General features: G+C 38.4%; 1 protein-coding gene across 10 annotated transcripts in view; it reads right to left on the reverse strand.

The window, feature by feature from the left end:
* Positions 1 to 16,998, reverse strand: part of NEK10 (NIMA related kinase 10) — a 249,261-nt gene that overhangs the window by 13,566 nt on the left and 218,697 nt on the right. For all 10 annotated transcript variants that reach the window (XM_032268066.1, XM_032268089.1, XM_032268083.1 and 7 more), the window contains 2 exons: positions 16,790 to 16,890; positions 7,668 to 7,778 (listed from right to left, as the gene is read on the reverse strand). In XM_032268066.1, the coding sequence (XP_032123957.1) occupies positions 7,668 to 7,778; positions 16,790 to 16,890 (212 nt within the window). The remainder of the gene's footprint in view (positions 1 to 7,667; positions 7,779 to 16,789; positions 16,891 to 16,998) is intronic.

The raw sequence follows: 16,998 nt of genomic DNA on the forward strand, positions 1-16,998 counted from the left end.
CCCAATTTTACAAACAAGGAAATGAGGAAGGAAAGTAATTTACACAAGAAACATAGCTATTAAGTGGCAGAACCAGGGCCAGAAGTTAGGGCTGTCTCACATCAAAGGTCAAAACCTTCCAGACTACAGACTCCCCAGGAATGAATGACTTAGGGGTTACAAGAAATGAAGCAGAGCAGTTGAAAAAGCATGAGGTTTAAAGAATGAGCTGAAGGAAAACTGATGCCTTCATGGATACTAATGTGGACACAGGAAGGGAGAAGAAGCTGGTGAGTCTAATTCCAGACATGCCAGATGGCAAAGTAAATGTTCACCCAGCAGGTGGAAATATGGAGGACGCAGCAGAACATCTTTAAGCAGAGATGTTAAAGATGAACCATCTCATGGCATTGAGATGGTTCAGTAGTCCAATGCCAGCGTTGTGTGAGCCCTTTCTTGTCTCATGAGCATTCAGCTTACAGTTGTACCTCCTTTTTAGCATTCAAACTCTGTTTGAAAGAATGTGGAAGTGCCTCCTTCTGAACTGACATAATAGGGCCCTCCTGCTCTGAATAGACAACTACAGTTCTAAAGAGCAAATGACCGAATATAGTTTTGAACTAAACTAAGTAAATATATTAAGAACAGACTGTATCATTGTTATTCCCTCTCCCCCCTAGAAAAACATTGATTTTTGAGCAAGTATTGAGCAATTTTATCATTTATTTGGTCAATTGAGAATACAGCACTTTTTAGGCAAAATCTAAATAGAAAAAAAACAAGAAATATGTATAACTGTAATCGTTATTATTTCCAAAACTACATCTTTTTCATATGATAAAATACGGTCATCCTAGCTGTAGAACAACTACACACAATATTGGGGAATCTAATCAACTAAGGTAGGACTCTGAAGGAAACTGAGCCGAACATAAATAAAATGAGATTCCAGAAGTAAGAAAATTTTCAATATATTTCATCACTCTGCACTCACCAGTCTTCTGGTCTTATTTCCCTCAGATTGTCCTTATCTTCTTTGACTGAACTACACTATACTAAGATACAACATATTGTCTAATTTTTTTTCTCTATGAGTTTTTATTAGCTTTCTATGGGACATTTTGTTAACAGAAATGTCTAGTCTTCACGCTCACTATTTTCTTATACATACACACACAAATGCACATATGCGTGTGGGCTTTTACCTGAATAGCCCATCACTGGCTCTGCCATACTTTCTAAGCCCCAGGGATGTACACCTCACCCTCATCCCCACTTCTACCAAAAGTATTCCTGTTGCTGTGATGTTTACATTTCCAGCAAGGATTGTGTTTCTAACAGAAAATTCCAAAACTAAAAGAAGGCTGGAAAACCACTGTTCTACACTACAGACAACCAGGAGCTCCTCCCAGGACCTTGACTCAACACTGAAGGCATCTAGGAAGAGTGATTGTTGGCTTGACCTGGCTGGGCAGGAGAGCCTTGCTATAGGAGCTTCTCTGCTTGTTCAAAACAGGTTGCGGCTGGGCACTGCTGATTCGTGATGCCTTCACGGGGCCCTAATAAGGACTGCGCAAATCTAAGTCATGACTATTATGTGCATAAAGAGCCATAAATCAAAGTCCGATAACCTAAGCAATCTGCCTACCTGGAAAAGCGCTGAAAACCTGGAATTAGGAATTAAAGGAACTGCCAGTTGCTAGATAAAGTAAACTTGACCGTGCTGATCTGCACTGAAGCAGAGATTAGAAACGAAACAGAAATGTTAGAAAGGCCCATGCCTGTAGGAAGCAGTCTGGGTAACAACACAGGGAAAATGTTACTGGGTTTCATCTGGGCTTTCTTATCCAAAGTGTGATCTATAGAATGACAGCATCAATAACATCTGGGAGCAAGACAGAAATGCAGAATCTTGAGTCCAGGACACAGTTGCATCTGGATAAATATTTGGCCTACTAGACAACCTGCCTTTCTAACAGTTTCAAGCCTGTTTGATATGCCGTAAGATCACAATGGGCAGGTACCATGTTTTATGGCTTTGCCACTCAAAGTGTGTCCCTGGATCAGCAGCAGCAATAGCCATCACCTGGAAGATGACTGGAAGCGCACAATCCTCACCCTTCCCCAGGCCTACTGAATCGGAAGCCACATATTAACAAGATCCACAGATGACTGATGCACACAATAAAATGTGAGAAACACTGATACTACCAGGCCACTGATTATCACCGTTGGCTGCAAATTAGAGTCACCTGAGAGCTAAAGAAACAAAAACCTTAATCCAACTCCTGGAAAGCCAACCAGCCCCCAGAGATCCAACTTCTGGGGACTGATTGATGTGGTGTGTGGCATGAGCATTAAAATGCTTAAAATCTCCAGGTGATTCCAACGTGCAGCAAAATTTGAGAACTCCTGGGCATAGCTAAATGCTTAAATAGCCAATTGCTTCCCACCTGGGTCCAGATTCTTTGTTTTAATCATTGTTCCAAACGACATTTGTAACTCACAGTGCAATGATTCTTAGCCCTGACTATATGCTAGAATCATTTGAGGCCAAGGCTCCAACTAGCCCCTATTGTGTCTTTGCGTAAATTAGAACAAGTCACTCCCTTCCTCCAGAGGACACAACCCCAATCAGTCTTCATCCAGGTGCTCTTGAACAGAACATAACCTGTTCAATTCTAACTGTTAGCTTTGATGGGAGAGCTGTTTTCAAAATGCTAACGCCCAGTAATTGGTCTAGGAGATGCCCAGAATACACTAAAACAAACAAACAAAAAAACCCATAAATATTTTTATCATAAAAAATTTCAAACATCTACAAAAGTAGAACAATACAATGAACTCCACATACCCACTACCCAGTTAAAACATGTTCGATCTTGCTTCATTTAAGTCTCTGCCACTTCCCTTCCTACCTGGTCTCACTCTCAAGAATTGGAAAGCAAATCCTGTACAACATATCATACTATCCATAATATTTCAGCATAGATCTTTAAAAAAGATGGATTTCTTTTTTGAAAAACAAAACCACAATATAATTATCCCATCTAAGAGGTTATTGATTCCTGAATACTGTCATGCACTGCTTAGTAACAGAATCCATTCTGAGAAACGCATCATTAGGCAATTTCATCATTGTGCAAACATCAGAGTGTATTTACACAAAACTAGATGGCACAGCCTACTGCACACCTAGGCTATATGCTATAGCCTATTGCGCCTATGCTACAAAACTGTGCAGCATTTTACTGTATTGAATACTGTAGGCAACTGCAACACAATGGTATTTCTGTATCTAAACATATTTGAACATAGGAGAGGTACAGTAAAAATATGCTATTATAATCTTGTGGGACCGTTGTTATATATGCAATCTGACACTGACCAAAACATCATCTTGTGATGCATGACTATCTAACAAATATAGAATCAATGTTTTAATTTTCTCAACTTTCTTGTAAATATATATTTCAAACATTTTTAGAGTTTCTATGTTTGTCAGGAGGAAATAATTACATATATTGCAAGTGATTATTTTGCCTCAAATGCTTTCATCTTTACAGGCAATCCCTCCCCCTTCTCCACACTCTTTCTCTCCCTTTTCTTTCCTTCTTCTCTCCTCTTCCCCTCTTACGGAAATGTATTTATTGAGGAAAACAGGTCACTTTTCCTATGGATTTCCTAGTCTGGATTTTGCTGATTTTCCCCATGATGTCATTCAACATGTTCTCTTGTCCCCTGTATTTGCTGCAAGTAGAGAGCTAGATCCAGGGCAGGGACAGACACACTTTTCCTGTAAAAGATCAGTTCATAAATATTTTTGGCATTGCAGGCTATATGGTCTCTGTAACTGCTACTCAACTTTGTAAACAAAAGCAGCCACAGACAATATTAAGTGAACCTCTGTGGTCTTGTTCCAACCACACTTTATTTACAAAAACAGGAATCAGAAATGATTGACCTGAGGGTTGTAATTTGCTGACTTCTAATCTACAGGCTTAATCAGACGTAGACTCAAGCTTTTAGCAAGAATACTTCATAGACAGTGCTGTGCACTCCGTCAGGTGCCATATAACGCCTGATTGTCTTTCTTCTTGTAATGTCAACACCCACTGGTGATCATATGTAGGTACATCGTTTCCATAGGGACTGCAAAATGGGAATATTCTTTATCCCTTTGGCACTTACTAGCTTAAGTACTTCTATAATAAGAAACTTTCCCTCTCAATGATTTTGTTAGCATGGGATAGAATTCATAAGGGAAAGGCAGAATAAAAGCTTTCTTCTTTACTATATAAACAATTTTCAAAATAATAAGTTGGTTACTTAGCATTTTCCAAAGGTAACCAATGAGGGATTATTTTTCTTCTTTGGTATTATGAACTCTTGGATTTAAACCTTATTTAATGCTTTCAATCCACTGTGGTTATTATTGCTATTGATGTTCCAGTTATTCCACAGATAGCCAGTGGGAGCCTCTTCAAGTTGGCTCCTGAGAACTTTTGATATAATCTTAGTAGTCCTTGATACCATCCTTGCTATGTTATCTGTTAAGTCCAAATATTCTGGTCTAATCTTGCGCAGTTCCTGCTCTAGACCTAAATCAGCTATATCCCCAAGGAGTCATGGGTGGAGGAGCTCATTGCTGCTTGATTAGTTTCTAGACTCTTTCAATGAAAATATTAGGAATTTTGTGTATATTTTTAAAGAGATGAGATTTATCATGAACTCATATTCTTTCTGCTACTGATAGTCTCACATTCACACTGATATTTCCAATTCCAATGTAAATGGATCTCTTCTATCTTGCTTCTGTTTCTCCTTTCCCCATGCTGAAAATCCTACTTCCCAAAGACACCCATACAATTACTTGGTTGGTTTATTTCCCTCGCAATTGAAGCAAAGATTGAGCAGACTGGATTAAAGACTACCTTAGGTGAGTTACAAATAAAGAGCTTAATTTCTTAGAAAAAGGCTTTTGCACTTTTGAATCTTCTATATCCTGCTGGGTCTTGGGCTACTAATATGCAGGCACTGTCATTCCATAATGGCTCCTTTACACCAGGGACACAGAGCCTGTGGATTTTAGAAGTGTCAGCAAGAAAGGTGGAAATCAAGTGCATTTATGGGTTTTCACCATTTACTGCTCCTATGGTCTTGGTAACTGTGGGTACCTATGGGGTAACTGTGGGGTAACTGTGTCAGTCAAAGGCTAATTGGCCACTTCCCTATGGCTACACAGGAATGAAAAATTCGTTTATGAACAAAAGTTGTTGCTATCAAAAGATTATACCAGAAAGGGGGTAAAAATGGAGGTTGCAAACTCTTCTCATTTAGGTTTAGATGAGGGCAGTAAAGATACATATCTGAATATATTTTATCAGTATATCAATAAAGAACAGAACAACTATATAATATTCAGAATATATAAATGTATAATATATTATATCTCCAATTGTTAAAAATTAAGTACCTACCACATGGCAGGCACTGTGCAAACCCCTGGAGAATCAAGATAAATAAGACACACTCACTGACTTTGCAGGAAACAGAAATGTAAGGTAGATAAAAAGCTATTTAAAACACAGTAATACAGGTGAAAAAGTGGATTTCACTCATAGAGGAAGATAAGATTAATTCTGGACATTGAAAGGTAAGGAAGTTGTTTTTTTTTTTTGTTTTTTTGTTTTTTATCAGAGCTGTTTTTTCAGTTCAGTAGCAAAGAATGGGAAGTGTTTTAATACCCCAAGCTGAAGATTTCTTTAGGACACAGGAGGCCTGCCTCTCTGACTAAGAGGATACATCCCCATGAAGGTATCATCCAACTTCATGGGGAGATGGTGCAAGCCTGAAGCTGCCTATAGAGGAAAGGAACCACACCTCTGTTGATCATGAGCTAAGCCTGGGAGCAGAATATTCCCCCTTCCCCATCTTTTAAAGCCCTAAAACAATATATAGGGCCTGTCCCTACCTAAAGGTCCATAACAGATGTCCCATAGACCACCATGAGCTTGTATATCAGAGAAGAGAGCCATGGCAGTTTTTATAGAAGAGTATAATGTGCCTCTTAAACAAGTTAACAATAAGGATGAGTCTATTCCTGAGGGCTCTCTCACCTGTCCTTCCCAAACATCCACTACCACCCTATCAATCCCTGTTTTCATTTTCCCAGACGAGGTGTATCAGAAGGTAAATGCCCTAATGAGAGATACTGATACAATACACAGGAAGGAAGACAAGGAGTGGGTGGGGGAATTTAACAAACAAAATCTTCTCTATCAGGAGAGGAAAGAAAGTGAGGAAGAGATGCAAAACCAAAAACATAAGTAATAAAAAAGAAAATGATGTGCTTTAAGGGGGAAGCACTGATGGAAAATCACTCAGTGGGAGTCGAAGCCACCTTTATGTTTCGGTTTGTAGCAGATGCTTTCATCTTATAAAACTAGGATTTTTGTTAAAATAAGTCTATGCCCAAACCAGATTATTCTGACCATAAAAAGAATAAAAAATACACATTATATGACCTTAATAAGAATTTTAAAAACAGGCTTAAATCTCATGGGACATTTTTAAAAAATGTATTTATTATGATATAGCCTATAATATCATAAGATAAATACCTGAAGTCTCTTCTACTGCTTCGATCTCCTCTAGCTTTGTTTCTTGGCCATATTTGCCAACACAACCCAGGAAAGAAACCTTGCCCTCTACTCACTGATGGAGTAGGTTTATGTTTTGTTTACCTGCAGCTGTGTCTTTTTTCCCTGTCCGTTTTCTGTGTATGTGCATATACCAGTGATGTGACACAACGAAGCTAAAGCATATTGTTTGGATTTCTTATCAAAGAGCCTATCATATTTTCTAAATAATGAGTAAGTTTATGCTTAAGCTCTGATGCATTAAAGAAGAGTGACACCTTAAAGGAAAAGTTCACTGGTAGCGTGACTATGCTAACCGTTTAAGAATATGATGAAACATTTTTAAAAATAAGAAATTGGAGTAGTGCCAATTGTCCTTACCTAAACTACTTGTACCTTGGTCCTTTCAGGGGAGCTTATGGCCACCTCCAGGGACTGTATGGAAAGGGCTACCAACCAGGACAAAGGGATTTTCCAATATCAAGTTCTGTTAACCAGAAATAAACCGTTTTTTTCTGCCTGGTTGATTTATTCTTTTTCTAGTTTAGTTTCTACATGTATGGATAATAATGTCTGCTAGTATCTAAGGTCTAGAAGATTGTAGAATATCTAAGATGGAAAGAACCTTAGAAATAGTTCAGTCAGCTTTCATAGATAATAAAAATCAATGGCCCCAGATCATTAAATGACTTCTTCAGAGTGACAAATCTTAATTTTGGGGCTTACTGAAGATTATTCTAATAAAATATCAGAATATAATTCCCTAGAAGAGGCTAAAATGTACACACGTCTAAGTAAATATTTTTCCCTTAGGAAAACATACAATAATACTGAAAAAGCTTTCCATTTGTTATCTGAAAATAAGGGCCACAGAAATAAAGGTGAGGAAATCAGACGCAAAGACATATCCTCAATTTAGTATCTAGAGCAGTAATAAGAAACTTTAACAGAGGATAGAGCTTAAAGTACAAAATAAAGGAGGTATAAAATGTTCCTTTTATGGCCTGTTTTGTTAGCAAAAGAATTCCTATATATAGAATGCCATACCTTTTTAATTTCAGATTTCAAATTACAAGGGTTACTCTGCTGACTGAAGAGGGATTTCTTGAATCTCTCTACAACCCTCCTTTTCAAATTGTGGTGCAAAGCTGGAGGAAGCTGCATAAAACGAAAAAACAATCATTATAAACAAGTTGTTAACACTGCACAACTGACTACAAAGAGCATTCACTGAGGGCCCCATGTAACAACAGTCACTCAATAGGACAATATAAGAATTTAAATTTTACTGCAAATAGCATGACTAGATGCTATAATGTTTTTACCCTGCAATTCAGAAGGAATATATTTTTCTGCTCTTTTTCAAATGGTTTCTTACATTTATTTTATTGTTTCTCCACTGATAGGATTTTTCATATAACCATTAAATTACTTGTTAATTGAACACATACATTGAATTTTGTGAGGAACAGCCTTGACACAGAAGAGTGCGCTTTTATCAGATGTTTAGGGGCTTATAATATGCCCAGAACCATGTTAAACACTGTAGCCGTGGTACTACAGGATCTGACACTTTGGACCAGGAAGGGTACACATCTGCATTAGTAGTGTTTGAGTCATATGCCTGTCTGTGAGTGCTCCTGAAACTTCAGCTGGAGAGAGGTCAGATTTAGGTACCAATCATTCCAGAAGAAAGAGAGGATGGATTAGTATATACCAAGACCAGACCAGGATGAGTTACATTTAGTGAGTAGCAGAAAGTCATGTAGGATCTTAGAAAACATAGTGACAAAAAAAAAATGGGGATAAAAAAATCATTTGCCATGCTTTGCAGGTTGGATCTCTGTAAGAAAACCAAAAGTCCTGAAAAGCACAAAAAGATGAAGTGACGTTTGGAAGAAGGATAATAGAAGTGAAGTTGGGTCAGTATTAAAAGGGTCTCAGAGTGGAAATAGTATTTGGCTTTGTTTAAATTACAGAGAGAACTTGAAGGGAGAGAAAGGGGAATCAGTAAGAAAAAAAGTGGAAAAGAAAATGTGATAGTAAAAGCTCTCAGTATTAAACAAGAATATAATTCAAAGCTCGGATAGAAAGAAAGAAGAATGTATCAGAAACAATTATCACCCCAACCCTGCTCCATTTTCTAGGCTTCCTTCCAGGCTTAGTTGGTACCATGTGACTACTTTTGGTCAATAAAAGTGATGTGTGTCACTCTGAGAATAAGGCCATTCAAAGTCAGTGTGTTTTCTCCACCTCTGTCCACCCTACTGCAAGGAGGGTGGACATTGGCATTGCCATCCTATTCCGATGGCATAGCCACAAGAAGGAACAGGGACGTCTGAGCCCAACTGGAAATGAGTAAGAAATAAATCTCTATGGTGTCCAGCCAAGGAATTTCAGGGTATAACAGTTCATGCAGCATAACTGACCTTACCCTATTTACTCAAGTTTCGTGAGATGGGAGACATATAAAGGTCAATGTCAGAGCAAAGAATAGGGCCTATAGGAAGGGGCTCACAACACTGACTGCACAGCCAAATAAAAGCTTTTCATCATCCCAAACACAGTAGAATGTAGGGTCCATTATGAAGTACTGTAATTATATAACACAGGAAAATAATTCCATTGAAAAATGTTTTTAAAATGTAGCTTTGATCCTAGCATTTGAGTCAAAGTATGTTTAATTAGTAAATAAGACTGTTCTGGAGATACTGAAGCACTTCAGTGTACTCCGAAATGTTCTGTAGGTTGGCAGCTCTGAGTCTCTACTGATCTCTATCATGTCAAGATTACAGCTTTCTTTTGCCTTAATCCAGATGGGATCCCTCCCTCTACTCCCAGCAAATAGTCATAATTATTATCGTCCTTTCATGTGAAGTGAAATGAGGAAATAGAAAATGTGGAAGATAGAGAAAGAAGAGAGAGGAAGGGGGTGCAGGAAGAGAGAGATTTCTCAGCATTAAAGAGGGTGGGGAGTTGGGGAGAGATAGCAAGGGGAGAGATGCCAGATGTAGGTGATGGGGAGGAAGGCAGCAAATGACACTGCCATGTGTGTACCTATGCAACAATCTTGTATGTTCTTCACGTGTACCCCAAAACCTAAAATGCAATAAAATAAATGGGAAAAAAAGAACAAATCGAAGACAGATGAGAAGGAAATGAGTATATATGTGTGTGAGAGAGAATAGCAAAAGAGAAATGAATTTAACTGAGAGTAGAAACAGACATGAAGGTGAGGAGCCTGTGCAAGTATGTTCCTAGCAGGAGGATGGGATGGAGTGATGAGGGAACCGGAAAGTACCTGGACAGACCACAGGTTTATCATTCCCTTTTGTAATACACCAGAAGTTGCCACTTTCCCAACCAAACACCAGAGAGCAGTGTTGGTCCAGAACCCTAGCTGATGCCCAGTTGACTGCAAGGGACTGTCGAACAGAAAGGCAGCAAGCCTTCTCTGCTGTGACACTTACGAAAGTATGAAGCACCAGTGGCGCATAGTTTCCTTCAAAGGGGACTTAGCCCACTACTGGAAGCTATGAGTATCAGATTATTAATTCAGATACTCTCAGAATTCTTGCTATTTCTTTAACTTGAGAAGCCTCTAGTTAACTTAGAATTCTTACTCCTCCTGCTGGCCTAAATTAAGCCTCAAAAACTCATTTGAGTAAGTGAACATTCAGTTAACTTAGATGCATATATATTAGAAAGCTATTGATCTTACTGGAATAATTATCAAAATGGACAGCCCCCATCTTTAAAGTTTTCATGCAAGAATTTAAAATTTTAAACAAAATGATAACTCATGCATAGCTTAATTGCTGGTGATATAAGCATAATAATATATTACATACAGGGGCTATAATACAAAACAGAATATTGATGTCTATGATTCATTTGAGCCAGGCTCTATGACTACTCACTTATGTACGGCCTTGCTTTTTCTCCACGACAAACTTATAAAGCAAGTAGTATTTCATAGGTGAGGAATTTAGAACTTAAAGGCATTATGTAACATGCAAGAATACTTTCTGAGTAGTGCCTTCTAGCACAGCCATTATTCTAGAGCAGATGCCACCACTACTAGCATTACTGTAGGATAGCACTTTATAGTTTAGAAACATTTTCAGCTGGACATGGAAGTCCATGCCTGTATTCCCAGCACTTTGGGGGTCAAAGGTGGGAGGACCGCTTGAGCCCAGGAGAGTTCAAGACCAGCCTTGGGCAACATGGCGAGACCCATCTCCAATAAAGAAACAAATAAACATTTTTGCATACTTTATTTCATTTGAGGCAAGTAGTCTCATAAGCTCCCCTACCTTACAAATGATGAAACTGATTCTTAAAAAGATAATGACTTCCACAAAATCACACACCTAAAATCTTGGTTTTTGTTTGCTTGTTTTTACTACACTACACAAAGTAACAAAACAATGAAAATCGATCTGCACACTTTGTACTAGGTTTTCTCAAACTTGCATAATATTAATATTGGAATAGAATATATAGATTTCCATATGTGGAAGAATATATGGATTCTTTTAAAGAACTTTCTATATTCTCTAGTATCTCCAGGAATACATCACAAGACTATCCATTGCTCACAGGACTCCATTTGATAAAAAGTGACTCAAGTTACCAACTAATTCTAATTTTTAAAAAGTTATTTTGATGTTACTGCTTAAGAGGATGTTTCCCTAAACGCTAAAATAGAATGTTGAAAGACTATCATCAAACTAAATGCACAAAATGTAACACTTCTCTTAGAATTTACAAACCCTGAAAATGGAAGTCAATTTAAGAAATACAGCTTCACCCTAAATATCTTATCCTGATAAATCTCAATGACCCCTGCCATTAGTGTAAGAGATCCAGATAAGCAGGTGTGGATGGTTCTAGTCTTATCCATCGCTATTGCTGAAAAAACACAGTAAGTTTCACGGACAGCTAGTAGTATGATTTTCATTGGAGGACAGCACATTGCTATTCTGAAACCACATGTTTTTTCCACTGGCAATAATTGTGGTTGTGAAGGTGGGCAATCCAAAGGTGCTTCAAATAAATGGTCTGCCTGTTCTCTGGGAGACCGATGTTTAATTTTTAAAAGATGCTATATATCCTGATTTTCAAAGCATCTATTTAACAAAACAATAAAAACATAAGTATAAAGTTAAATGCGGTGCTTAATTGGGCTGTGCAGATGTGACCTAAGCAATAACACATAAAGATTCACACTAAAGGGTAACATATGTTCTTTAGCCACCTTATCTGCCCAAAGGTAGATTTGGGGTTCCAGCAATGGAGGTAAACCACTGAGTTCATTCTTAGCTTGGTGGCCTTAGATTACCATTTCAGTTTCGATAAAAACAGAGGTCAAAGCAGTGAAAGCAAGGTAAGGATTTTAACATCCTGCCTTGTAAAATGGTTCTTTTAGATGATTTTCACTAATCTGTCTCCATGGAAATGAGAAAGAAAAGGCCACCACCCGCCAAAAGTAAGAAATGTTCCTTGTAAGTTCACCTGCTGGTTGTCAGGAGATACGTGGCCCCTCAGTTCAGGGCAGCTACCAAGTATAAGCCTGTGAGAGTTTGACTAGTAAATAAATATGTGGAAAAAAACAGTGTTTTTGTTAGTTTTTCCAATTCATTCTTACTTTCAGTCTTCTTTTGCAATTAGCAGAGATAGATAACCGATCTTGGTCTTTAACCTATAGCAAATACACTAGTTTAATATTTACATGGTTTTTTTAATTTGAAAGTCATTGACTTTGTTTAGTACTGTAAGTTAAAGTTCCCCAAAGAGGAATCATTCCTGACTATGTGCAGTATTATAAACTTTAAAGTGTTCTGGAAATACATTTTAAAAATCACAATAGTTATATTTGAACTTGTAGCAAGGAATGCCATTCTGCCAAAAAAATATGAAATTATTTGTTACACTGGCAGTTCAAGAACATAATAATAAGATATTTATAATAGTTTTACTCTTGCTTTAAACTACTTTGAAATCCAATAAGGAGATGGCATATATTTAAAAGTTTTTTATTACATAAAAATTAGCAAGACAAGCATATGAAAACTATATTTAAATTTCAAAGGATATCTCCATTTAATAGTTAATAGCTAAGATAACTAAAAAGCTATTTCTATATCAGTATTAGCATTTTAATACCGATATAGACTATGGATAAAGCACTAAAGTTAAGAATGTTTTTTCCATATTTCTATATTGGTATTAAAATGGACATGCATTTTAATATAATCACTTTACTCAATATAGATATGGCAGATTATATTTTGATATATTAATCAAGCTTCCCCCGATATTTCCCTGTACTCCTTCACCTTCTTTTATGTAATTAGTTAGACAATTCTGTGGTTGCCTAAGGAAAGCTTGGCAGCAGAAAATAGAAAAGTAATCAGTTTTAGACTCCTGCATCTCAAAAAGGCAGCCATCAGGGAAAGAAAAAAGAACACCAGAATTTGGACAAAACTTGATAGATAAAGGGCAGGCTACTCCACCCCGGGCTTAAAGACTACCCAGGCTAAACGGAAAGCAATGAGAACTCAGAGGTGGGGAGACACCCAAGAAGGTGGTTCCTTGCCTAGTCCCCTAGGTTAAGGGTGCCGGTTAACAGCCTGTCAGCTCCAAGTCCACCCTTTCATTATCCTGCTTGTGATACTGGAACATTTCTCCCTTGCCATCTGGCAGGATGCTAAGGTCTATCAGAAGAGAGCCATGAAGGGATACTGGAGGAGGATGGATCTTGTTTCCTGGCTTCAGTGATGCTCCTGCCTTGCCTTGCTGTAGCAGCTCATAGTGAACAGCACATGAGGGATCCCTAGAGGTTGGTGCTAACCCCCAGTCAGATCTGCAGGTGGCTCCCCAGAGAATTCCATGCAGCAACACCTACTCAGAGTGGCCTCCCCTGGTCCCATAGAGGGTGGTACCCAGCATAATACCCTGAAGTACTGATTCCCGGTAAGTTCCAGGGCATAGTACGTTACTACAGAGGGCTTGCCCAGATCCCCCAGAGGGACACTTCACTTCAAGTTTCTCCAGTATAGCATCTTACTAATTTTTCTAATCTTTCCAGTAAGGCCAGGACTTTGACCCAGGGTGGAAATGTCCACTTCCACATTTGTTCCTTTCTTGAGTGCTCTGCCTCAGCCCTAGGAGTTGTGACTTCATCTGCTCTTCCTACATTCTTTAGATTTCTGTTACCCTCCCTAGTAGATAAAACTCATCATAGTTAATAATTCTTTATATTAAACTTTCCCTGTTGAAAGGAAGGTTATGGTGTGGTTTCTGACTAGACCCTCACTGATACAGACACAGGTTCCAGCAATGTCCCACAGAGCCCATACAGATAGGATTTGGGAATTGGTTTGATTGTGCCCTTGGAACAGAGCCTAGTGCTGAGTTTTGTTTGTTCCTTTGCTGGTTGCAAATAGGACATGGGATGTTAGTAATCCATGGCATGCAGTTGGATCACAATTAATCAGGTTATCATCTTGTTGAAGTGCCAACTGAAGCAGGTGCCTTGGAAGCCCAAATAGCTGCTGTTCTTGACTGGTAGGCGGTAATGAAGAACACAAGGACTATGCCACAGAATGGATTCTTCTGAGCTCACCAGAGCACTTACAGAAGGAAAATGACAAGCTCGGGTCCTTTACAGCTCAGCTAAGTCATGATCTGAGACATGGAATGATCTCATGACAGCTCTAAAAGAATCTGTTGCTTTGTTCTGCTACAGTGTTGATATGGCTGATAATCAAAATTTAATTGAGCATATTACTAAATTACAAGGTCAGTTGAAGTCACACATTATCAAATTTTTCATGTGAAAGTTAGAAAAAAAAAAGAATTCTAAAACTTGGAATAGGAACGTCTTGTTGAACCCACCCAAATAACACTAACATTCCCGAAACCAAAGTCACTCTGAGCCTTCACAGCAATTAAAAATAGCTTGCCACTCTGTGTCTGTGAAGATGAGCCTTTCTTTGTTTGAAACCCTATGATAACCTCATCTAGGACAAACGTCTTTAAAAGGGATGTTCGTTTCCTCATGAGACCCAACACAATGAGGGTCAAATCCATAGCTAGGGTCCTATTTCAATATGATCCAGGGAAATTAGTGTACACTGTGACCCGGTAGAAAAAAGCAAAAGAATTGCAAAATTTTGCTATTACATTTCAGCAGCAACCCAGAGAACATGTGCAGCAGTGGATTCTAAGAAGGGTAGGCCAAGAAGGGTAAAAAAAATATAGCACTAGATCAGACTGAATTCATCGATATGGGTGCACGTACTAGAGATTCCAGACTTAACATGTTAGTTCATGCAGTGGAGGTAGCTGAACTGGTTGTTTGACTAAAACTTGTACTTAACCATGGTCTGTGTTTGATGAGGGTAAAATGCCCGAACTTCCCTGGCATATGGAGGAGGGAATTCAAAGGCCCAGGGAGACAGACTCATTGGAGTAGATTTACCATGTGCGACTTGCACACCCACTCCCTGACCACATTCAGCAAGAACATCCAGAGGCTACTCATTTCACTGAGGCATTGAGAAGCACACTGGAGAGGGGAGCACCAGCATTCTTGAAAAGCACGGTGGTTGCTCTCCATTGGAGGACAGGTATGACACCGAACGATACATGATTTCAATGTATCCAACTGGCAGGGACCAACTGACGGCACGTGACCACCCATAACAAACTGGGAGCATTTTCCATAAAGGGCAGCAGGGAGGAACTATTATTTAGAATGCCTTAGCCAACAGAGATCTTTGGTGGTCGTTAGTTTACTAGAGTGTTCCTAGAAAAGAAATAGATGGTCTGCCTATTCAAGAATTCCTTGATCAGTTTAACAGAAAAGAAAATCTAGATGTGGTAAACGGACACCTGCCCTAAGTTGCCATTGCCACAGTGGAGAGTTACAGCCTCAAACACAGTTTCCAGATGCAAGTCAACTCAAAGACTCAAAGCCCCTTGATTAAGTGGAAGCTGGGATCCCTTGAGGAAGGGCCCTGCAACATTACTACAAGTGCACACCATAAATTTTTCTCCAAATCTCCCCCAGGAAGAATTGTAGCATTTACTAGAGTGACCGTTTACTGGGAAAAAGGAAATACAACAGGCTTTCCCCAAATACGAAACACTGGTTGCAAATTGACACTAAGATTTCTAGAGTCTTACAGTGCTACTGTGGTTCACCATTTAAATTTATTTTTTGTTTTGGGATGTTTTTGGTAGGGATGGGGGTTAGTTAAATGGAATATGAGCCTAATGGGCCCAGGTGGTCCATTTAACTTGTGGTGCTTGTCTTCAGTATCTGAATGTTTAGTTGAAATTGCCATACTGGCTGCTGACAGCATCCCCCATTGGCTCTTTAAATCTAGAGCAAGGCAATGTTTATGTTTTGCTCATGGACGCATCTCAAGTCCCTAGAATAGCACCTGGCACATAGTAGGCACTTAATAATTATATGTCAAGTGAGTGAATGAATGAATAAACCATATAAGATTTATAATTTTAGACTTCAAATTAATAGCGACTTTCATGTCCAAGTGTCTTCTATACTTCTTTGTCTAAAAAAAATTTCTATTAACTATACAGAACAAAACTTTCAAATTATTACTAAACATATTTCTGTCAATAATTAATAGGCATTTTTTTTAGCACTGATTATTTTCTTAGTAGCTAGGAGTCACTGAGATTTACAAATAGAAAGTTTTAACAATTCTGGATGTTATGTGGTCTTGGCATTCACTCTCTGAAAGGTCCTAATTTCAACATAGCATTCTCAGAATTAATGGGCAGGCACTATTTTCCTCTTTCTTTCCTATAATAAAGCTGCTTAAGAGCAAAGAATCCCAACCCTGTTTCCACTTTCACCCCTATAGAAGGGCCATTTGTGTCGAAGTTTCATTTTGGTTGCGCACTCACAGTAAGAGAGGACGTTAGAAATCATGGGGAAAATCTGACATATTTGCTTTTTTACTCTACTACCTTCCCAGCTCTGTTGCTAAACTAAAGAGTCACCACATGTATATAGTTGGAGATGGTAAGAACAAGTATTCACTCTAAAGTCCAACAAAATAGTTCTTCAGCAGTATTAGCTCCAAACTTGCATTTAAGATGAAAAGGAAATTAAAAGCTAGAACACTGACCTGTGTGATATAGATTATTTTGTGCAGCTGAATTAATATCTGCTGAATAGGATCACTGATCTGACGTACTTTCCTCTGGGACACAGCAATTCCTGCAGATGCTGTGGGTGATAAATTCTGTAGTTAAAGTTCTCTTTCAAAAATTATATTAATAAAAAATGAAGTAAAACTCTAACACAAATTTTAAGGGAAAGACTTCACTTTATCAA

The sequence above is a fragment of the Sapajus apella genome, unplaced genomic scaffold (assembly GCF_009761245.1).
Source record: "Sapajus apella isolate SASKATOON/1434 unplaced genomic scaffold, GSC_monkey_1.0 scaffold4, whole genome shotgun sequence".
In the NCBI taxonomy this organism is placed as follows: domain Eukaryota; kingdom Metazoa; phylum Chordata; class Mammalia; order Primates; family Cebidae; genus Sapajus; species Sapajus apella.